The sequence below is a fragment of the Empidonax traillii genome, unplaced genomic scaffold, assembly GCF_003031625.1.
Source record: "Empidonax traillii isolate 1590-97213 ecotype Southwest subspecies unplaced genomic scaffold, ASM303162v1 scaffold413:size1348891, whole genome shotgun sequence".
Classification (NCBI taxonomy): domain Eukaryota; kingdom Metazoa; phylum Chordata; class Aves; order Passeriformes; family Tyrannidae; genus Empidonax; species Empidonax traillii.
In genome coordinates this window covers 1,196,587-1,218,690 of record NW_020955606.1, presented here as the reverse complement: position 1 = coordinate 1,218,690, position 22,104 = coordinate 1,196,587, and the positions used below count along the sequence as shown (strand labels likewise).

At 50.1% G+C, this 22,104-nt stretch overlaps 2 protein-coding genes across 2 annotated transcripts in view; both read right to left on the bottom strand.

The window, feature by feature from the left end:
- NLRC5 (NLR family CARD domain containing 5) overlaps positions 1–7,717 on the bottom strand; it is a 29,879-nt gene extending 22,162 nt beyond the window's left edge. The window contains exons 1-8 of the mRNA XM_027894005.1: positions 7,653–7,717; positions 6,499–6,799; positions 5,080–5,142; positions 3,979–4,044; positions 1,913–3,662; positions 788–871; positions 400–483; positions 232–315 (exon numbers count right to left, since the gene is read on the bottom strand). Coding sequence (XP_027749806.1) covers positions 232–315; positions 400–483; positions 788–871; positions 1,913–3,662; positions 3,979–4,044; positions 5,080–5,142; positions 6,499–6,799; positions 7,653–7,658 — 2,438 coding nt within the window. The 5' untranslated portion in view covers positions 7,659–7,717. The remainder of the gene's footprint in view (positions 1–231; positions 316–399; positions 484–787; positions 872–1,912; positions 3,663–3,978; positions 4,045–5,079; positions 5,143–6,498; positions 6,800–7,652) is intronic.
- A 4,591-nt stretch (positions 7,718–12,308) lies between these two features.
- CETP (cholesteryl ester transfer protein) lies at positions 12,309–21,023 on the bottom strand. Its single transcript, XM_027893969.1, has 16 exons — positions 20,690–21,023; positions 19,565–19,679; positions 18,826–18,960; positions 18,223–18,293; positions 17,188–17,275; positions 17,006–17,075; positions 16,648–16,708; positions 15,941–16,032; positions 15,540–15,719; positions 15,073–15,123; positions 14,569–14,736; positions 13,323–13,390; positions 13,156–13,198; positions 12,989–13,058; positions 12,571–12,656; positions 12,309–12,467 (listed from the first exon to the last, which is right to left on the bottom strand). The coding sequence occupies exons 1-16, from the start codon at positions 20,832–20,834 to the stop codon at positions 12,393–12,395; spliced, it is 1,518 nt and encodes a 505-aa protein (XP_027749770.1). The 5' UTR covers positions 20,835–21,023; the 3' UTR covers positions 12,309–12,392.
- Positions 21,024–22,104: the final 1,081 nt, after the last annotated feature.

Genomic DNA, 22,104 nt, shown 5'->3' with positions numbered 1-22,104 from the left:
GCAGTAAAACTCCTGCTACAACAAATCCAATTTAAGTATGGAATATTAAAGCAGTGGGGTCTAAACCCAGCCCTCCAGCCTCTGAGGATTTATTCTTTAACTTCATGTTCATTTTGTTTCATTACCTGTTGGACCTCATTAAATATGAAGCGTAAGTCTTACTTCTACAAATCCTGTGCTTTGTTCTCGTGGCTACCATTTTCCATAGGTTTAAGCCATTTTTTCACTCACTCTATTTTCTTCAGGTTTTCCATTCTGGAGAACAGGTCCATCACCCTCTTCACCTCTGGATCCCGTATCCGATTGTCCTGCAAGCTGCACAGATTCATCCTCATCAGTGTCCCAGGCCCCCCAAGGAATGAACAGCTGGTTTGAAGGTCACTGCCACAACACACTCACTTTATTTCCTCAAGCTGGAGGCACTGTGATGATGCCTGGACCAAGTTAGTCATCCCCTCAGCTGTGATGCTGCTGCCTGTCAGCCTGGAGAGAGAAAGAATCGTTCAAACCAAGCAGAGGGAGGACTGGCATCCCGTGCAGTGCATGGCAAGTCTTCCTCAGACTTGCTCTGTGCTCCCAGCACACTGCCAGTGAGAGACAACAGCACCTGCAACCAACTTCATTCTCCTTTTTGGGCAGGACAACACAAACATGCTCTGCACAGCACTGTGTTATCCTCCACACTCTGCTGCCCAGAGCACGTCAGACTGCAGTGAGCCAAGGTAGTTCAACTGATAGAGAACAGACAGGGAGAGAGGAGGTTCTGACCTTACAAGTAAAGACTTACTCTAGTTTCTTCAGGCTACCCATTCCTCGTAAGCCCTTCGAAAGAGCAGCAGCAAAGTCATCGCCACATCTCCTGCTACGAAAGCTGAAACGTGAAGAAAATGGGAAAAAAACAAAAAACACATAAACACAACAAACCCTGAAATAAGTTAGCCCACAGCGCAGGCTAAACAATAATTTCTTTTAAAAAGCACTGAGATTTATTTCTTGGCAGGTTTGGTATCGTGCTCTTTTCAGCTGCACCTTTATCTTTCCAAACATCTGTTTAAAAAACCGCAACACTAAACCTGCACATCAACTGCAAACACCTCAAGAGATAAATTCTGCCTTTTAGTAGAGTGACACCACGTGTAAGTGCTGCCACAGATGGAAGCATCAGCCCTATTCCATCCCCACCAGAGGCAGGACCCTGGAGAGCAGAGGTCACCCAGGGCAACCCAAACTCCTTCCAAACATAGAGTGTCTAACAGCTCTCATGTGATGAGCTGCTGAGCTATGAGAGGGTTGATTCCAGGCCAGATACTTTAAATTTGGGTTGTAGAGTAGCCAGAGTTGTTCAAAATATAAAAGACAGAGTTTTAATTTTTTTTTTTAAGTACCTCTGTTATAGAGGGAACTGGTGGTGTTGGCAAACACACACACACAGATAAGCTTTCAGACACATAAGCTCTCCTTTGACTCAGCTGCAAAATGCTCTGATTACAGGACGTGTTGGTACCAACACCCTGCACTGCATGTGTCCCACAGAATGTTTGGGGGCCATGAGAGCAGAACTCCACCTATGGCCCTGCTGCCCTGAGTGCCTCCACCACCCTCCCCCTCTTCCTGCCTTCATATTTTAAAAAGTTGCCAATCACTTTCCCTGTTATCTACTACATTAACTACCCTGTTGTTTGATTATTTTAATCAAGACAAAAAAACATACAAAATTACAGCCAGAATGAATTTATCCCCTTAATATCCTTCAATCACCCACAAATTCATTATTCCAGGCGTTTCTTCAGTGTTGAAGTTGTGCTGTACAGATCAGAATGTTTTACATCTTCTTTCTCTCCCTTCTAGAACAATCACAAGGCTTGCCCTTCCAACCCCCACAGCCCTCTCACAGCACTCAGTGTGTCCTTACCTCAAGTGCTCCACGTTTTTACAGCCAGCCAGAACCTCCAAGCAGTCGGCGTCCACGAGGCATCCTGCAAAATCCAAACAGGTCAGATCCTGGCCCGAGTTTATGATGAAAACCAAAGCTGACATGTCCAGGGGTGTGAGTCTGAAGTTTCTGAACTCATACTTGAAATTCAGCAGGCTCCCAATGTGCTGGGCCACCTGGAGGTTTTGCGTCTCAAAGGTGCAGTGGCAGAGCTCGAGGACCTTGGGCCCTGTCAGGTGAGTGGCTGCCATTCTCTTGAGAGACTGCAGGATCACATCCTGCTTATCCTGCACCCAAGCCTCATCTTGCTCTGCCAGCAGCATGAGAAACGTCCTGCATTCTACTGACGACAAGCCCGACAGAAAGATGTGAAAACTCTCCATGAACTCGGTCTTTGTCTCGTTCTTTAAAGTCCACTTTGACTTCAAGAAGAACTTCTTCTTCAGGTAGTTCTTGTCCACACTCCTACTCACCATGAGACACAGCGCTGCAAAAAACTCCTGCAGGCTCAAGTGCACAAAGGCATAGCCAGCCTCTGGGCAAGTGCCACTTGTCTTCACCTCAAAGACAGTCAGCAGTCCATGCAAGGAAGCAAATTCCTTCACGTGCTCTGGAATGTCACCAACATAAAACACAAGCTTCTTCTCTTCCAGGCCTTTCAGTGCAAGGTCACACAGACCCAAAATGGCCTTCCTGTTACGGTTCAGCTGGGTCTCCTCACCACCTGCACACTCTCCCTGCTGTTTGCTTAGGAAGATGAGAAACATTTTGATATAGAACTGTGTCATAGTCTGAGGAAGCTCCACACTCATCTGATGCTTAAGGAGCAAATACTCCAAACAAATGCACACAACGTTACACAGGGCAGGGATGAGGCACATGCTGAGGAGCTTGGTGTTGTTCTTCAGGTGAGCAATGGCTTGTTCTTTGAATGAGTGCTGTTGAAAATAGCGGCTGACATATTCCTCAACCCTCTCTTGGTCAAATCCCCAAATTTCTGCCAACACACTGACTGTATACAGCAAGTCAGGTAGTCTCTTAGGTCGGCTGGTGACCAGCACTGTGCAACCAGGCAGCAGCTTCCCATGGCAGAGGTCTGCAAAGAGCTGGGATATGGACATAGGGGAGGCAAGAGCTGGGCCCCTCTCGGACGATGACACGTCCATGTCAGCTGCAAACTCATCCAGCCCATCAAAGATGATCAGTGTCTGCCAGGCATTCTCCAGGAGGTGCTGGAACACTGCATCAGGGCTGTCCTCTGGCTGAAGGAACACGTCAAACAAGAGCTCCTTCAGAGTCAGTTTTCTTTTCAATAAATTGAGCTGCCGAAACTCGAACAGGAAAGTGAAGAGAAACTGAGGTAGGACGCCCTCAGCCCATTTCTGACAAATCCTGTGCATCAGCATGGTCTTGCCTGTACCTGGTTTACCAAACAAGAAGATTACCCTCGTCTTGCCCGATGGGACCACGCTGCAAAGGAGATCTGACACTTTGACGGCCGTGTCCACACACTCCTCTGGCTCAGGAGCACCTGCCACATCCTCTCGGGGTTTATCTGCTTTCTCTTTTAAGCGGGGGGCTTTGTTCTGACGAATGACAAGGTTGACAAAGGCCTGGTTGAAAGCCAGAGGCTGTGTTTGTTCCTGTGCTTCTGCTCCTGCTCCTCTCCTGCTTCCGTATCTCTGGCGGATGGAATCGATGAGGAGATGCCGGTACTTTGCGGATGAATCTAAGAGAGAAGACAACAGAGGGGCCATGAGGGTGAAAAAGGTAGTTGTGAGTCATGACAGGTCCAAAATACTACCACTTATAGACAGAGAAACAACGGCCCTGGTCAGAGGTTGCCAGGTAGAAATGACGCATTTTGAACACACGAAAATAACCCGTAATTTTTCTTATTTTTGCACAGGGGGCAAAGAAGAAGAAAATTCAGGGAAAAGATGTAATGCCTTATATGAAATCTTATTATCTCTTTAGGATTAGAATTAGGTATCTTTCCTCAGAGGAAAGCACAGCATGGTGCTGCTTCTGCAACATCAACTTACCAAGCCGTTGCTGTTTGGCCTCCTTATCACTCCCAGGGCTGCAGTGACGGCGACGGCGATCAAACCCTGAAAGTTTAAAGGTCAGAAACGTGTCAAAAGGCCACCTCACTGGTGAGTCTTTCTGCAGGCTGGGTGTGATGCAACTGCCTCGCTTTGAATGCAGGAACTGCTTTGTTATCCTGGGGAACCAGGCAGGGAACAGCTGCTTCTGGGGAACACACAGATTGCCACGGATGTTTACGGTGGTGGTGATTCTGTTTGTTTATGGTGTGCTGCCAGAGGGAGAGAATGGGCAGGGTTTGGAGAGTCTTTCCTTTCTTAACTGCTCCTGGTAGCTTTCAGCACTATTTTCAAATTTCCATTCCACCAGCAACTGAGTCACCAGAGTGACGTGACTCAGAATCAGTCTCAGAGCGAAAGGCAGAGGCAAAATTGTCTCTGTGACCCTACAAACAGCTGGAACTTCAAGGGGTAGGTTGGGAGCTGTGATTTAAAATGAATCTGCAGCCAAGATGGGCAAGGCAGGGGGCACTCACTGCTAAGGGAATGACGTGCCTCTGGCCAGGAGCAGGAGATGCAAACACACAACCTGTAAGGTACTGCGGGAACTGGCAAACCTCAGCAAGAACCACAGCCACTCTGAGAGAGAAGCTCCTGTTGCTGTGTCAGCCTTAGCCTAGTCCCCAAATTCGCACAGCAGGAAAAAAAAACAAAGAGCTTTTCCTTCAAATCATCTGTTTTTCACCAACAGGCAATCCAGCACCACTGCACCCCCTGCCACCCACAACAGGCACCTCTGCAGGACACAAAAAGGAGGGACTTAGAAGAGTGGGTGGGAGATTCCCTTGCCCACAGAAACTAAAGGGAGTGAGCTCCTTAGCAGAGCCAGGGCCACCCAGGCTTTTCTGAAATTCAGGGAGAGAAAATGAGAAGAGCAGAGGTTCACCTGGAAAGCACCAAGAAAAGAACAACCTGAAGTTGCTACGACTGGTAGCACTGAAGCCAATGCTTGGGACGTTTTTAGCCTTGCCCAGGACGTGGGCAGAGAAAATAAACTCCAAGAGCCCAGTGCTCCTGCTCCAGGGACTGTTCCAGCCCTACCTTTTGGCACAGATGACCAGGCACTCGTATCTGTGCATGCTGCTTCTGTCTGGCTGAAGTTACCTAAAGGAAACGAAATACGGTTAATGCAAGCGTTCTGCTCTTGAAATTTGGAGTGCTGCTGGCCAAAGTCAAAGGGCAAGCAGCTTGTGAGACAGACAGTAGCACAAACCAAGACTCAGGACAAGGGCTGATGCAACACAGCCAAGTTTCAGGCTCCTCATGTGATCTTTTCCTTTCAGAGTGCTCTAGAATACAGACAACCTCTGCTTTCGAGGGAAAGTGAAGCAACTGTTCTCTGTGATACATGAAACTCAGAGCAGGGGCTGCTTTGGCTGATCTAAAACCACACTGCAGCCAAAAAGGTAGCCCCTACATTTCCCTCTTCCTTCAAAGAAGGCTTTGCTACGAGTAAATCACTGGCAGAGTCAGCAGCCCAGTCAAGGGCCTTTTCTGACTCACAGTGTGGCTCAAAGCTGCCACAAAACCCTCTCAGCACAACCAGAGGCAATTCACCCTCAGAGGGATCAGTGATGCTCAGCTGTTAATACTACAGTTAAACCGAAATAAGCTGGAAACCTTAAGAGACACCTTCTTTTATGGTAATGTCACAGCATCAGAGGGCTGAAACCTGTCTCAGCTTCAGTCCTGAGAGAAATCCTCCCTCAGTCCATTGTCTGGTCTTTCTCCTGTTTCATCCCTTCCAAAGTAAGTGCTGCTGTTACCAAAGGTTGCATCTGCACAACTGCTGCAACTAACAAGAAGTTCCTGCAAGCAGGACGCAAAACACAGTCCTGCTGAGAAGGACTCATCCTGTAAGACTTCCTGCAGAAGAGAAGAATTAATCACCAGATAAAACCACCCAGTCAGGGAGAGGCACAGCTTAGCTGGTGCCACGGGCTCTCACAAAGCAGAGTGTGTGCACACTGTGTGTAGTCTGCCAGATGACACACGGTAGCTGACTGTGGTCTTTATTAATTGCATCATTTTCTCTAAAGCCACTGCCTCCAACTGCTAGTGAGAGATACAGGGAAGTGGTTTTCTTGCGTTTGGAGTGGTTTTAGACTTCTTGCCTTTCTGGATCAGGAAAATTCAAAAAAAAATAACAAAAATCCGCAGAACAAGGAGATAGTTTAGTGGGTTTTTTTCCTCCTTCAAATAAATCCATCAAAAAATTCCATCTCAGCTTTGCTGGAGACGGTGAAGCGCAATTATAATTGGTTTTGGCTTTCCATGCCTAATCTTTTTTTTTTTTTTTTTTTTTTTTTTTTTTTTTTTTTTTTTTTTTTTTTTTTTTTTTTTTTACCTCAACTTACATTTCCAAGCCAGAAGTTTTGCTTCCAGGGAAAAAACAGACCGTGCGAGCGAGCGAGGGCACGTGGCTGTTCGGTCAGAGGGAGCCGGCCTGACTCCCCTTACCTTCTCCCGCAGAACTCATGAGCAGGACCTCCAGATCCAGGGGGAGGTCGCATTCCATGCACAGGTACTGCGCAAACTGCTTCCAGGTGGCAGGACCGGCCCTCTCCAGCAGGTCCAGGAGCGCTGAGATTTTCTCCCTGTGGTCGGCGATGCCGCCCAGGCTGTTGAGGGCCAGCTCCGGCAGGAAGCGCTGGGAGGTCGTGAGGAGCCAGCTGGGACAGCGGCTGAGGAACTCCACGAGCCGGGGGCGGCCTCGTGCTACGGCTCCTTCCAGGTCTAGATCGTCATTCCGGAGCGGGGGCTAGAGGGGTGACAGCGATATGGTCACGGGAGGGGAGAGGTGTTCACCCACACAGCCCCTGCTGTGGAGGAGCCAGCACGGCCCTTGGTGGCTTGGGCTGCTTTTCTGTCCCTCAGTCTAGCTCCGAGTTTCTCGTCTGCCTCGCTCTCAGAGTGTCCTGTGGCAAATCTGAGCCCAGCCGTGACGGTGCAAGGACAGCAGTCCTTGATCTGCACAGCTGGACCCCGAGGGACAGGAGTGACCAAAGGAGTCCAGTGTCCCTGGCACCAGCCAAGGAGAAGCTGGTGATGTCTGGTGTCGTGTAACACCAGGACCTCTGGGAAGGACAGGAATGGTTTTGTTGATGGTCAAGAGAGCTTACACAGAGTCAAGGCCTTTTCTGCTTCTCATACCACCCTGCCAACGGGTAGGTTTGGGGGTGCACAAGAAATTGTGGGGGAACACAGCCAGGACAACTGACCCCTACTGACCAAAGGGTCTGTTAGATTCCAGACCGTGTGGCATCGTGCTCAGAATATAAAGCTGGGGGAAGAAGGAGGAAGGTGGGGAGTTCAGAGTGATGGTGTTTGTCTTTCCAAGTCCCTGCTACACATGATGGAGCCCTGATTTCCTGGAGATGCCTGAACACCTGCTTGCCCGTGGGAAGTGGTGAATTAATTCCTTGTTTTGCTTTCCTTCTGTGTGCAGCTTTTGGTTTACATTCAAATGTCTGTGTCTCAATTCACAAGCCCGTGCAGGACTGTTCCTGCTGCTCATTCTGTGGGGGTGAACAACTCATTTCTGCTTTGGTGGCAGTGTCACCTCCACTTCCACACCTCCTTCCCACATCAAAGCCGTGCATATAATTCCCTACCTGCATTGTTGTGTGACCAGCCTCCTTCCAGTTGTCAAGTGCAAAGGTGGCTTCTGGTCCATATTCTGATGGAGAACCAATCTTCTACAGCACACAGGGACACCCCAGAGCGTGGTGCATGCCTGCATGCAGTTGCCTAGGGACAACAACAGAAGAGGATGTAGACATACAAGGCCACTGTAATTACACAGGTCACAGATCTAGAGGCTTTGCCTTTGACCTAAAGGTCAGCTGTGGCGCTTTTCATCTCTTCTCACCCAAACCAGTGGTGACCAGAAAAGTTTTGACATTTGAGGGTTCACTACTGGTCTGATGAAAATGCAGGACTGAGCCTTGTGCCCTAACATGGAGGAAAAGACAGTTTTACTGGAACACTCTGAGAGAAATCACAGCTTTCCTGGCACCACTGCCTGATGTGAACTGGTCTGTGCCACTCTGCTGCTCGTAGCCCCTCTGTGGCAGCTGATGCAGAAGCAGCAGCAACTTGCTCAAGTCAAGCAGCCAGTCACACACATAGAAAACCCAAACTGTGGATCCTCTGAGGCTACACAGCTCTCACAAAAGAGTTGCAAGTGTAGAGGGATGAAAATGCCGCAGTGCCAGCTGCCCACCATCAGCAGAGATGGCAGTGAGAAATGTCACCCCACTCTGTCACAGGTGCTGGCCAATTCCAACCCGTCCTAGCACAAGGAAAGGGATGAGGAAAGCCATTACTATCCAGCTCACCTCCAAACATCCTGCAGCAGGGTCCCAGCCCAGGTTACAGCAGCCTGTCTCCAGCAGACAGCACCCTACGTGGATGTTGAAACCCACATCCAACTACAACTACCACCACCATGACTGAGGAAAGCTGGGAAACAGAAACCACAGGGAGCAGCCTCTGTGCCCCATCCCATCACCAACTATCCATCTTTCCCCTAGAGGGGACAGTCCTTCCAGGTCCAAGTCCATTTGGTGTGGTTTGAAAATAATAAGGTCTTATTAAATAAATACATAAACAAATAAAATCAGACCTTAATGCCAACCAAGACTGAAAACCATTCAGGCAAAGACTGGACTCATAAAAATTCATGAAAGACTCATATTCAAGAACAAAAACAACACTGAAAAGTTAGATGCAAGTTTAGTGACACTTCACAGCTCCTATATCTACTGCTCTGCTAAATGAGACCATCAGAAATGATGGACAGTGACCTACAGTACTACAGTACCTCCCTCTCACCCCAAAATGAAGCACAGAAACCTCCCAAGAAAAGCCAGAAAACTTTCGAGCCTCGATCCTTGCCCTCTAAATGCAAAACCACCGTTAAAACGCTCTGCAAAAATCCGCCTCCCCTCCCCAACTTGTCATTCACGCGGTTCTCAGCCACAAATGAGAAACTACCTGTTGCAAATCTACCAACTTCTTGCATGCTGTGAGGAGCACAGGCTAACTTACCAGAAGCCCAGAAACAGAGCAGCAGCACCAAACCAGCATGGGGGGCACAAAAAGAAACAAGCTGGAGGGCAGTACCCACTGCCTTGATTTCCACTTGCTAACCCACCACTCTCCTGAGGCACAAAGCCCTTCTGTGTGTGCCTTTCGGGACTTGATGAACAAAAGACTGAGGAAAATGAAAGTAAAATCAGCCAGGAATTCCCCAAGCGAAGTCCATCTACGAGATGAGCAAAAATAGCCAGTCAGAACAGCAGCGGGGTGACATCCTATTCCGAAATCTACTGCCAGATGATCATTTCTGTTAAAGCTTTAGGGGAGTGGTGCAAAAAGTGGGACTCAGAAGCAAACATTCTCTGTGGAGGAAACCAGCTTGGTTGTGGTTAAGAGTCTTACAATGGGAATATTTCTATATTTTTATTTAGAAGCAAGATACATCTGATTATTCTGGCACAGGGGGAAATATTTCTTTACCACTTCCGTTATATCTAAGAGGAAAAAAAAAACCAAAACACCAAACTTGCTTTTCCTTTGGAATGGGGTCAAGGTTTAAGTGGGAATGCTGGAGATATGAATGAATTGATAAAAATCCCAGGTTTCTAAATAGAACCATGTGTGCACAGATCTGCAGATCTAGCAGTATGGAGTGCGATAAACAATGAAATATCATTAATATTTCTCTGGATGCCAGTGGAGCTGCACTGGAAAATCAGATGGAGCCTGCGGCCGAGTCCCGGAGAAGGCAAAACGGCACACCACGCTGTGCCATAACTCACTTATCACAGAAAAAAGAATACCCAGGGACAGCAACCGGATTAGAAACTCTTGTCTTGCCTTGAGTGCAGAGAACGGGGGGGAATTCTGAAAGAAGCAGGAGTGGACGGAGGGGCCGGGGGTGACGCAGAGCAGCTGGGGCGGCCACACGCAGAGCCCACTGCCGGGCTGTGCCCCACTTTGTCACCTGCCTCACCTGGCACCCGACAGCACAAGTCGCCTGCTCCGTTAAAGCCCGGACTCAGCAATCCCGCGGGTCTCCTCCAGCGGTATTAAATCCTGCCATTCCAGCCGCGCTTCCCGCAAAAGAAGTCAACTCTAAAAAGGCTGGCAAGAGAAGGGCAAAGCCGGGACCCCCCCCAGTTCCCCCCAGACCCTCCCGGGGGGCTCTCAGCACGACGCCTCGCCCCGTCCCTGCCCCGGGGTGCCCAGGGATGTGCCGATGCCGCCCGGGCGCGCTCACCTGGCCGTGCCGGTGCCCCGCTGGCACTCCGGGGCAGCGCAGCCCGCACCGCGGAGCCCGAAATCGAAACGGGCGGTGGCTTTGCCGGGAAAGCACGTGGGGCTGCCGAGCGGCTCCGCATCGGGCTCGGCCCCCGGGGGGGGCTGTGCCACCGTTTTAGGGGGGAGCTGCAGCCCCGCGGGGATGCTCAGGGGGACCAGCCGTGGTGTCGCTGCTTCTCTGACCCTGCATCAGACTCCCCGCTCCCCCATGGAATAAGTGAGAGTGGAAAAGACCTCTAAAATCATCGAATCTAAGCCTGAAGCCAGCCCCTCCGTGTTCACCCCTAAGCCACGTCCACACACCTTTGGAACACGTCCAAGTGTGGTGATTCCACCACTGCCCTGGGCAGCCTGTCCCCTAACCCGACCACCCTTTCAGTGACGGTATTTTTCCTGCTATCCAATCTAAACCTTCCCTGGTGCAATTTGAGGCTGTTTCTTCTAGTCCTGGCACTTGCTCTCTGGGAGAAGAGACCAACACCCACCTGGCTCCCACCTACTTTCAGGGAGTTGGAGAGACTGATAAGGTCCTTCCTGAGCCTCCTTTTCTCCAGTCTGAGTGCCCCCAGCTCCCTCCTCATCAGACTTGTCCTGCAGGTCCTTCTCCATCTCTGTTGCCCTCCTTTGCCCCATGGAAGGGCAGCCCCATCTGTCACCACTGAATGGCCTCAGAGGGGCAAAGCACCTCCAACACAGAAGAAATGCACTTTTATTCGTGCCATTTCCTTTTTATTAATGCTTATCACTCCAATGGGATATCACTCAGGAGAACCAGGGGGCTGTGTCTTGACAGAAGGCACTTCCCCTGGTCTTCACCAGACATTGCCAAGCAGTGAGGGAAAATATGTCCTCAGCAGGGGTGGCTAGAGCAGGATAAACCCTCAGCTAGCACTGTGTGCCCCAGCCTCCCCCCCCACCAGCCTGGGCACCGCGACCACTGAATCCAGAAGTCACCTGGAGCAAGGAAGTGCCTTGGGCAGTGATGGTGAGAGAGAGTCAGGTCAGAGGGACCTGGCTCATATCCATGGCAAGGTGGAGGGAGCAACCACCATGCCCAGGGAGCTCAAGGGACTGAGCCCATCCTGCTACCAGCACCTCAGGGCTCTTTGTGGGAACCCCAACTTTAATAATGCTCTGTGTGGGAGGAAAACGTCATCCCCTGCCTTTGACAAGGTGATCACTATTACAATCTTGGCTTTGCTGCCTGAGATCTCGTTCAATTGAGAAGAAAAGAAAGAGACCAGAAGAATGAACTGGTACAGGAAAATAACTGAACCACTTCAGATAAATTATTGCACTGCAGAAGGAAGGAAGTGGAACCTGCTGCCTGACTAGACACTTAAATTTTCTGTTATAATCTCTTTGGCTTCCTTATAATTGTTATTGCTTTTCTCAAGCTTGCTCTCACTGTTTCAACAACACTGGCATTAACACTTGGCCTGGAACTCTACATTGAGTCACTTTCCTTAAATAAAGTGCCCTGGGCACAGAATCTCTCTGTTGAAATCCTACACTGTAAATTCATATCCCATTTACTTTTTTTTTCAGCCATCCTCAGGTCTTTTAGCATTACTGGTTCTGAGTTTAGTAATGTCATCTGAGCTGCTGAGGTCTGTCAACATCAGGAGGTTCTTAGCAGAAAGGAAACCCAGGATCAGCACAAGAAGTGCTACATTTCGAAAACTAACAGCAGAGATGCCAAAAGAAACCCCATTGCTGCTGCCTCCCGAGTGCTTACCCAGAGCCCATGCACTCCAAGAGTCCAGTCCCTACTCCTAAGCACATAATTCCTTTAAAGATCCTGAAAAAAGCAACATGCATCAATCAAGGTGCAGACTTTGAGATCTTTGCAGAGGAAAAGCTCTGTAGAAGCACAGTGACACAGAACCTGGAGCGTTTTCCCAGGAAAAAGGAAATAATAAAATTCAACTGAAGCTGATTTCAATCAGCTCATCTTTTAATTGGTTCACACACAAATCTTGCTGTTTGTACAGAAGCTCCTATGCCTCTCCATGAAGGGATCAGCTCTATAATCTTTTTTGAAGAAACTTGAGAAGCAAATGGTGCGGGAAGTCGAAGTCAAGCTGTACAATGACGTATCCCTAAAAAGGGGGGGGGGGGAAGAAAACAGAAAAAATGTTATGTTGGTTTATGCCACACTCCCAGGAGGGCTTTGAGAGCCAGGTATCTCTGAGCTCTGCTTACCTGTCTTGTGATGATCTCAGGATTTATGATGTCAAAGAGGTTGAGTCCTTTGCTGTTCATCAGTGAGGTCAGACCTGATCCAATGCCTGTGGAATCAGCAAACCCATCCATTTACAGGTATGGCCCTCCCAGTTTGCTGCTCCCCACGTGCTGCCAGCCTGTCTCTGCCTCTTGCCAAAACCTGATTGTGCCTCAACGCCCCACGACCTTTGGCCTAACGGAAAACTCACTTTTTCCTTTCTCCCAGACATTTACAAGAGGTTCCTCATTCCCCAGGAGAATCCAGCAGAAATTCAAAACACCGATGTGGTTCCCCCCTGGGGCTCTTTGGGTTACTGATGTATTTTTTCAGGTTTAGGGGATCTGTTGTTAGGCAATTTACAGAGTAGGTTGGCACTTCCCCAAAGGGAAAACTCACTTGAAGTTACTTCTGGGATCCCAGCAACCGAGATCATGTTCTGCAGGAAGTCCTGTACGGATGGGTCGTCCTGAAAGCCAGAAAATTCATACAAAGAAATGCTTTGAAGACATCATTTAGCCTCAAATGGCTTGGAGAATACTTTTTTTTTTTTTTAAAGGACTTACCCCACTTGGATCAGCTGTGCATTTAAAGACTTTAAACTCTATGCTGAAAGGAAAAAAAAAAAAGGGTAGGGGGAAGTCACTAAGGGCTGCAGAGACCCTCTTTGTGTGCTGCTCTTAAGCACAGGCCAAAAGAGGCAACAAAACCCTTGAGAGACCGTAGTACTGACCTGGAGTCCAAAGGTTGCAAAATGAGTTTCTTTTCCGCATAGGCAGCTTGGATAGTGACTGTGATCTCCTGCAGAGAGAAGAACAGCAGGTTTGAGGCACAGCTCATCTTGCCTTGCAGCAGGGAGATGCATTTGGACATTTCTGGTTTGCTTTCTAGGAGCCAGATTTCAACATCCTTCAGGCTCTGAGGCAGCCAGGGCTGCCACAGGCAGCCACCAAATGTAAACCAAGTTAAAAATTAAACAATCTCTGATTTCTGACCATTTAGGCTCATTTTCTTGCTATTGCCTATATGCAAACTATCATTTAAAAGGAGAATCTGTGATGCAGTTGCAGCTCACAGCCTGGATTCTGGCAGTCCTGGGAGCCCTGATTTTATGAACCACCTCTAGTTCAGTGCTTTTGCAATTTCACAGTTTCAAATCCTTGAAATTTATTTCAAGGTATCACTTGGTGTGCAAGAAACAGCCATGTGTGTTTTCCTGTAACACCCTGCTAATGTGAGATACTTGCTGAGTATCCCACAGGAAGGGAATTATTCTCAATTACAGTTTAACCCTTTAGATTAGAGAGTCTGCTGTACCCTCAGGCAGAGATCTGCATTGGTTTTGTGCCCATGCCAGCCCATAATTCCAAGACTGGACAAATATATTGCTTTCTTGTGATGTTACCCATGACAGGACAGCTTCTGGCATTTCTTTTTTTCTGGTTCCTTAGATTCAGCGTAAAAGCTTCAGTTGGGGGTTAAAAAGCATAAGCAAGAACTTTCATACAGGCACACATAGAGGAAAAGTTTATATTTTGAGCTTCACACTTTTCAGAGGTGCATCTTCATTTCAGAGGCAACTATCCTCTAAGTGGAGGCCAGAGCTAGGATTTGGGAATGAGGAGATTTCAAAATAAATACATAAATACAACACCTCAGCTGCATGAGTTTCCCTGTGTCTGATACAGGTTCAATGAGGGGGCTCATCAGTGCTTTGTGCTGCTTTTACCACCTTGCACATCGGTGTTGGGCTGGCCTGATAGAGGAGGCATTGAGCCAACACGGTCACTATCATCATTCCCAGCCTCCAATGTCAAGGGAAGAAATGGGAATGTTAAAAGGAACTGATTTGCCTTCTCCACCTCCCGTGGTTCAGCCACCCACCCTTTTCAAAAGGACTCCCTGCGCACCAGGACTGGCCCAGATTTGGGACAGAGCCTGTCCCGAGGTCTTCACACTCAGGAGGTGCAAGAACTGACCTTCTCCATGTACAGAACCACCAGGGGCTCTCCTCCTGTGGGAAGGATGCTGACCTCCACTGCCACCAAGGACTTCACCACTGTCCCTTCAGGCTGGAGAGAAATCTGGGGATGGGCGAGACTCCACACCTTGGCCACAGAGTCATTATAGGGGGTGCCTTGAAAGATCTGGTCAAGGAGTAACAGATGAGTCAGACTTTTCCCATACCAGCTTCATGCCAACCTGCCACACAGCTGCATCCCTTTTGTAGTCCCCAGTTGCTCCTCCTGTTCACACAAGCTCAAGAACTCAGCCAGGTTTCAGGGAAGCTGTGCCATCACGGAGGGTGGAGAAATCCTCCTTGCAAAGCACAACAGCTTCTCCATCAGTCCCAGGTTTTCCCCATCAGGCCCACCCAAGGCTCAAGTTGTCAAGGGAAGGACCCAAGATGTTACAGACCCAGGAGAATCCATTTGAAAACTCCTTATTTGACATAAAAGGCTCAGAATAGGACCAAAAGTTACCATCTGCACCGCCTTCCGCTGCGCTTCCGTGTCCTCCATCTCAAACAGTGCCTGCAGAAAGGAACCAGAAACAGATTGTGAAAAACCAAACCACAAGGTTATGGTTAGCCCTGATCCAGTCTGGATGGGACAGGGCACTGAGGTGTGGCCTGTGCTCAGTTCAGGGGCGTGGCTGAGCCCCCTTTGAGCTCACCCCTTTTCTACCTCGGTGCTTCCCCAGGAAATCACATCCCCTTACAATTCAGGTGACAAATTTTCTGTCAGCTGGTGTTATCACTCCAAGGGGCAGCACTGCCTGAGAGAACATTCTTGATAAAAGGGGCACCAATTTCAGGATCACATGTAGTGAGTGACTGTAGGTTTCTGTCTTCTATGGAAACCAGCTCTCACCAACACACAGTATTGAGAGAATTTTTTACTCTCTCCCAAAAAACATGAGTTAAGGAGGGAACCGCCCCTGAAATCACCTGCAACTTCTCCCCTCTGATGGTCAATACCAGTCTCCCATCCAGGAAAGCTGCAGAGGCCAGAGAGCTGAGAGTGTGCTCGGACAGCCAGAAGTAGAGCATTCGGGACTCAGTCAGCAGCGACGGGGAGAACACAGAGTCACTCAGGGTGCTGGAGTGGTTCTTGAACAGCACAAGGCCCTTTGGAGGAAAACAAGCGTGTTGGCCACAGGGAGACAGAACAAAATGTGGACACCTCCGTTTCTGTTGGGAGGCAAAGGCCTGGCTGGCTGGACACAGAGCAAGCTGACATCAGCCCCCCGCTGCAGCTCGGCGTGTCAGCAAACCAGCCCCTCTCGGCCCTCCCCAGCACACACAACCACCAGAAAACACTGGTCTTTGAGCAGCCTGGGGTACTTTACCTTGTGATGTGATTCGACGTAACCCGTTTGTATCAGGGAGCCCGCTGCGAGGGAGAGATCAACCACGATATCCTTATCCCGGACAAAATTCCCTGCAGGAAGGAAACACAAAAACCTCGCACCAGAAACGCCACCTCGAGCAGAGCTCGGGACAGTCGCTTCTAGGACTCGGTGCAAAAGGTGACTGGGAGCTACAAAAGGACATGGGGATGGGACAGGGGTTCCCACTCTTCTGGGTGCTGGTGCTGATCCTGCTACAGCTCACTGACGGAATTTCAACACTGGGAAACGGGGATAATTACTCTCAGTTTTACGTTCTGCTCTTTTTCCCTGATATTGGGGACTGGGAAAATCTTCAGCAGGCAGATCTAAATGCTTTACTATCTCAGGCCCAATACTCCAGTGCGTGCTCCTGTTCCAGCCAGCATCAGTCCTGCAGCTGTCCTGCCCAGCTGGGCAGAGCATACTGAAGGAGAAATTCCTCATGAACTGTGTTTTTCAATCTGTGCAATCGCCCTTAAAAAACAACCTGATGCAGAAAATCCCAAACATAACATTGCTAAGGTTTGCTTTGCTGTTGTCTGAGGGCTTGGGGTCTCATGCACATTTTTGAAGGATGTTTTTGGTGGATGAGGCTACTGCCCTGCTGGGGCTCAAATGTTAAAAACTCCACATAAAAGAAAGCAGAAAAAAACAGGGATGTTTACCTGCTAAATCAAGTACAAAATTTGCCAGCATCTGAGCAATAGAATTGATTTCTTTGCACACCTACAAGAGTAAAAGAGGAAAAAAACTGAAGGCAGGGGGTAGGATTTTGGATTCTAGAGCAGAGCTGGGCTTCTTGGGGAGATCTGGGGGCTGTTGGTCACAGTCCAGCAGCACCAGAGTCAGCAACACCTCTCACTCTGTCCAAGCTGCCTTTTTTTTTTTTTTTTTTTGGTGGATTTAATTTATTATTATTATTTTTCACAAGTACTAATGCTATACTGCTGCTCTGTTGTGGGCACACGTGAGCAGAGAGGTGTGTGGCTTACAAAGCTGCACAGAGCTTTCCTCTGCCCTTACCTCCCTCTTGAGAACAAGCTTCAGAGTGAAGGAGATGAAATCCGTGAAGAGCTGCTTCAGCCAGCCTGGTCTGTGTAAGACAGGGAGCACAGTCAAGGACCAGCAATGGTCCCTGTGGTGGGTGAGATTTGGGGACCAGCAGTGGGGCAATAAAGCTCGATTTTGAAGGGGGGCTGACTCACTCTTTGTCTCCTTGGAGGTGAAGGGTGAGTTTGTGGAAGGTCAGGTAGCAGTCTGAGGCGTCGGCAACCAGCTTCTCCTCCTGGCACACTGCATGGGATGAAAGAAAAAGAGGAAAAAAATTAGCTAATTTGTTAATGAGATGAGAGGACGAGCGCGTTTGCAGACACTGCAGGCCTGGAGCAGGGCATCACTGCAGAGGGGCAGCCAGAGTTCCCCACATCCCCTCCCAGGGCATGTTTCCAAAAGATTCAAGAAGCTGCAAAGTCAGGGTAGAAGGGGCTCCCTTGCACCTGGATGGAGGGTTTCTGCTGGCAGCTCCAGCTGAGTTGTTCTACCAGGCACCCCTTTTTCGTGCTCGATTTGATCCCTGCCAGCTTCCCCAGCTCCTGTCATCAGGGACTTGGCTGTCCCTGAACATCACCCAGGGCAATATGAGCAACCCACAAAGCAGAGCGGGGAGGGAATACTGCAAAGAGCTTGGAAATTGTAATATACTGTCTCTGAGAGCTTCAGCTTCTCCTCCCTGGGACCTTAGCAGGGAAATGTATTCTGAGGCAGGAAAACATATTTTGTGGCACCTGTGATAACCCACATCCCTCTCATGCCTAATGGAAGCTGGAGGAGTGTAGTTTGCCTCTGTCCTTTCCTAGCCTAAGTCTGTTGTCATTCCTGAGGAAGAGGCTTTGTTTCCCAGAGCACACCTTGGCCTGGAATACAGAGGAAAAAGTGGGCTGTAAGGATGTTCGAGCTTCCTGCACCAAAGTCCCATCTAGGACCACAGGACATGAGAAGCCCATCCTGAAGAGAGTCCAGAAGGCCAGACTGTTCCTCACTTGCTGCTGGTGTAAATCAGCATTAATTTGCTGAAGGGATTTATACCAGCTTCCTCCTCTTGTGCTCAGGGTTCAGGGACCCACTCCCAGCCTCCACGTGCCATCCAATCCCCACAGAGGGCCAGCCCGGGCTTGCTGCCCATCACCCACTCCCACACCCACAAAGACCCCTGCAGGCAGCGATCCCCAGCTGCCACTTACTCAGTTTGATATCCAGCTGGAGGTCAATGGAAGACTCGATCTCGAAGTCAACTGAGTGAAACAGCCGCAAACTGGAACGGCAAGAGGAGAGGGCGTTCAGCAAACTGTGCTGGGAGCAGCTTCTCCCTGACCCCACGACAGCCACAGGATGAGTTTTATAACACCACTCACATCAGTCCTTGCACCGCAGTGGGAAAACCCCCCTCACACGCTGCAGCTTATATAAGATACTCTACTCTGGCTTTAAATGATTGCAAACTGCTCTCTTAGCGACACTTTGGGGCGTTAAACCCCTTTGTTACCCACTCAGACTTTACAGGGCGAGGAGGGGAGGGAAGAAGTCAGCTCCTAAGCTTTGGCCATCTTGCTGCCTCAGGCACAGTGAGGACAGAAAGCCAGAGGGGCAGAGCAGTGATGGGGCTGAGCAGCACTGCTGGTGGATAAAATCCTGTCTCACATGGGCACTGAGCAGCGCTGCCACTGCCAGAGAGCCTGAGGAGTGCAGCCCCTCCACACCTACTTGTGTCGTGGGCCAGTGCCCGTGGGCAGCAGCAGCAGGAGCTGGGGCTGTGGTGTCAGCAGCAGCCAGCCCTGGGTACTTACAACCAGGCCCCAGCGTAGCCGTAGGTCAGGGTGCCTTTGAAGGAGGCCGTCACATTTTTAATGGCAATGTAAATGACGTTATTTTCCTTAAGCTCCACGTCGCTCCTCTCTATGGACAAGCCATTGACCTGGATGCTGGAAACAACAGGAACACAGTTTGTCCACAAACCAGGGCTGTTCTCGGTGCCCAGGCGAGACAGGTTTGCTCCTGAGGATGTGGGGGCTCCCAGGGACCTGTGCCAGTGCCAGACTCGGGGGATTTTGCAAATCCCAGGGGCCAGGCACAAGGAGAGTGGTGCTTTGCTCAGCCTTGGTGCACTGCACCTCCCTGGTGATGTTTGGAGGTGGGGGAATGCTTTAAGCAGGAATCACAGAGCGACATAACCGTGCTTGGTGCAGCCACCGTCATGGCAGGAAGTCTGTCCTGCAGATGCACTTCTACATTTTTCACCCCCAAATGAAAGCAACACCCAGCCTGGTTTGTCACAAAGCACATCCAAGTGACATCCTGCTGACAGGGGTGGCTCTTGCAGCCCTGGATGCGTTCCCCCTGCTGCTCAGTGTGCCTTGGGCACCATCTATTGTCAGTGGTGCCCGAGCCCGCAGGGGCATTGCTCCCCATGTCCATTGACAGATGTGCTCTACGTGCTGCCAGGAACTGTTGGATCAAAGCTCCCTCCAAGGCCACTTTCTGCTCCCCTCCCTCAGCCCACATTTCCCCTGGCACAGAGACACTCACTTGGTCAGCTCGTAAGCCACCTTGCCGAGGAGACGCACGGACCTTTCCCCGGTGATGTTTGGGAATTTGGCGTTTCTGAAGGCTGCTTGGATGACCTGTGCTGTTTCCTGGTTCACTGTTGGTGGAAGAAAAGGGCGAAGATGCCAAACTGCAACCTCTCCTGGCCTCGAAGTCGGATCCACGCCCTGGATTAAAGCACTACAGAAGGGCTTTACCCAAGGCGCTTCCCTTAGACTAAGGAAGCACCAGAAGTAGTTTCAGAGTAAAATAAAAAAATCCCTAATTTTAACAGCTGATGACAGCAAGGGACAACAGCGGTTCAACAGTCACCAGCAGGCCTGTTTGCAGGGAATCATGCCCAGTTTTCACACACCTCAGGAGCAGGAGAAAGGTCGAGGCTGTGCTCATCCTTACACCACACAAGCTGTTGACTTTACCCTAGTGCTTTGCTCTGTTGCCGCTTGCTTGTATTGCAGTCAGCTCTTGGGTCTCCAGAGGAAAACTTGTGATACTCAAGTTTCCATGCCCGTTTTCCTAATGTTATCCAGCCCATTCCAGCCTCAGGCACGTGCTTGTATAGGATGTTTTACCTTCCAGAAATACCCTCTCTTAGTTTGGCCCAGCATCCTTCTCTGCATGTACCCCTGTCAGAGGGGAGGGAGCAGAGCTGTTCCCACCCTTCACAGAAGAACTAATTATTCTTCCCCTACCCCTAAAGCCCCCAAATCCTTGCAAATAAACCCATAGCAGCAGAGAACCTGCTGGTGCACACTGACCCCAAGAGACGAGGTTGCAACAAAGAGCGAAATCAAACACTCATTTTCTCCAGCTTTTCCATCGTGCCAGCCCTCAGCAAAGAACAACACTAAAACATTGGGGTGTGAGGGGCTGGGGACCATTCTCAAGCTCCTTTGAGAAGCTGTGCCTATTCAGCTCAGGTGCCCATGCTTTAACCTGTGCTCCCAGGCAGGTGTATTAATACATCTTACCAGATAAACTGTTTACACAAGACCCAGGGAAGCAAAAAAAAAAAAAAAAAAACAACTCAAAACCCTTATTTGGCTGATCTGTCCCTAACTTCTGGCAGAGATGGAGCAAGCACAGCCCCACACAGCAGGCACTTACACAGCAATGCCGCGGGCTTGGTCATCCTGCAGACGATCCCGGTGGCTCTGTAAGGGAAGGGCCCGAAGTCACAGGCTGCTGATGCATGGACAAGCACCAGCAAGACCCTGAAGATCCCCAGGATCATCCTGCCAGCCCAGCTCATCTTCAGCCAGAGTGGAGAGCGCTGATGGGACCGACTGATCCTCGGCTGCTTTCATACCTCCAGCAGAGCCCACCCGACATGCCCACAGGACATGACCTGCTTCCTCCACTTATCGAGGGCCATCACACATTTCCTAATCTTCCTATAGTTTCCTTAAGGCTCTTCAAGTTGCAGGCTGCCTTCCTCCCTCAGCAGGCACTTGGGCTGCAGGGCTTTGAGCCCCTGCCAAGATTGCTCTGACTCAGGACATGGATGCACCGAGGCGGGTGGAGAGAGCTGGAGGGGGATGGAGAGTGGGAGAGGGTGAAGTCAAGGCAGCAGCCTCACAGGCTGCCTCCAGCCAGTTCATCATTTTCTCTTCATGCAGAAATATTCCATATTTTGCATTCCTGCAGTAATTTCCCAACAAGGCCCCGTTCAAAAATGTACCTACAACAATAACTGCTCCCCCTTCCACTGGTTTCAGACACATTGTGGGGAAATGGAGGCATGCTCCTGGGAAGGGGGTGCTTCCTGCTACCACTGGATGAACCCACATCTCCCACATTTCCCATGGAAAACTCCATGAACCAGAGCACTGTGGTGCTCTCTGCCTCTTGGCTAGCTTTGGGGATGATCTTTGGTTTGCCACCTTCTATATGGGGAAGAACCCACTAAGCTGGAGCTTTTTATGTGTCCAGACTCTCAGCTGCTATCTGGGGACTTCAGAGACCCAAGTTCACATCAGTTCCTCGTGCACACCTGGCCTGCACGCCACTGTCCACCCCTGCACCTCTGTTATGGTGCTGGGGCCCATCTTATTCCCAAAACGAGCTCCAACACGAAACAGAGAAGGGTTATTTCAGCCAGGAGGCTCGCAGCAGCTCCCGTGAACCATTTTGCCAGCAAAGACTGATGGAGAAGGAGAGGTGAGAACTTGTCAACGCTACAGGGGCACACTCAACCCCCCTGAGCACGACGAGGTGCCAGCCTCCCTCCTCTCCCTGGCAGACACCTCATCCCCCTCCCTGTGCCGGGCGTTTCCTCTGCGGACCCTTCTGTTTGGCAGCCCCCACCCTGCCCCGCTGTTTTCTTCCTGAGTTGAGAAGGCGAATGGCCTCGGGTACCCTGCGGGAGGCACTCGCGGTCACTGACCTGCCGAGGGAAGCCGAGCATCTGCATCCTCCCTCCGGGCGAGCAGCACGGTGGCCGAGGACCCGCCGCATTTGACACGCTGAGGGAGCTGGGGTGGGTCGGCTTGGAGAAGAACAGGCTCTGGGGAGACCTTAGA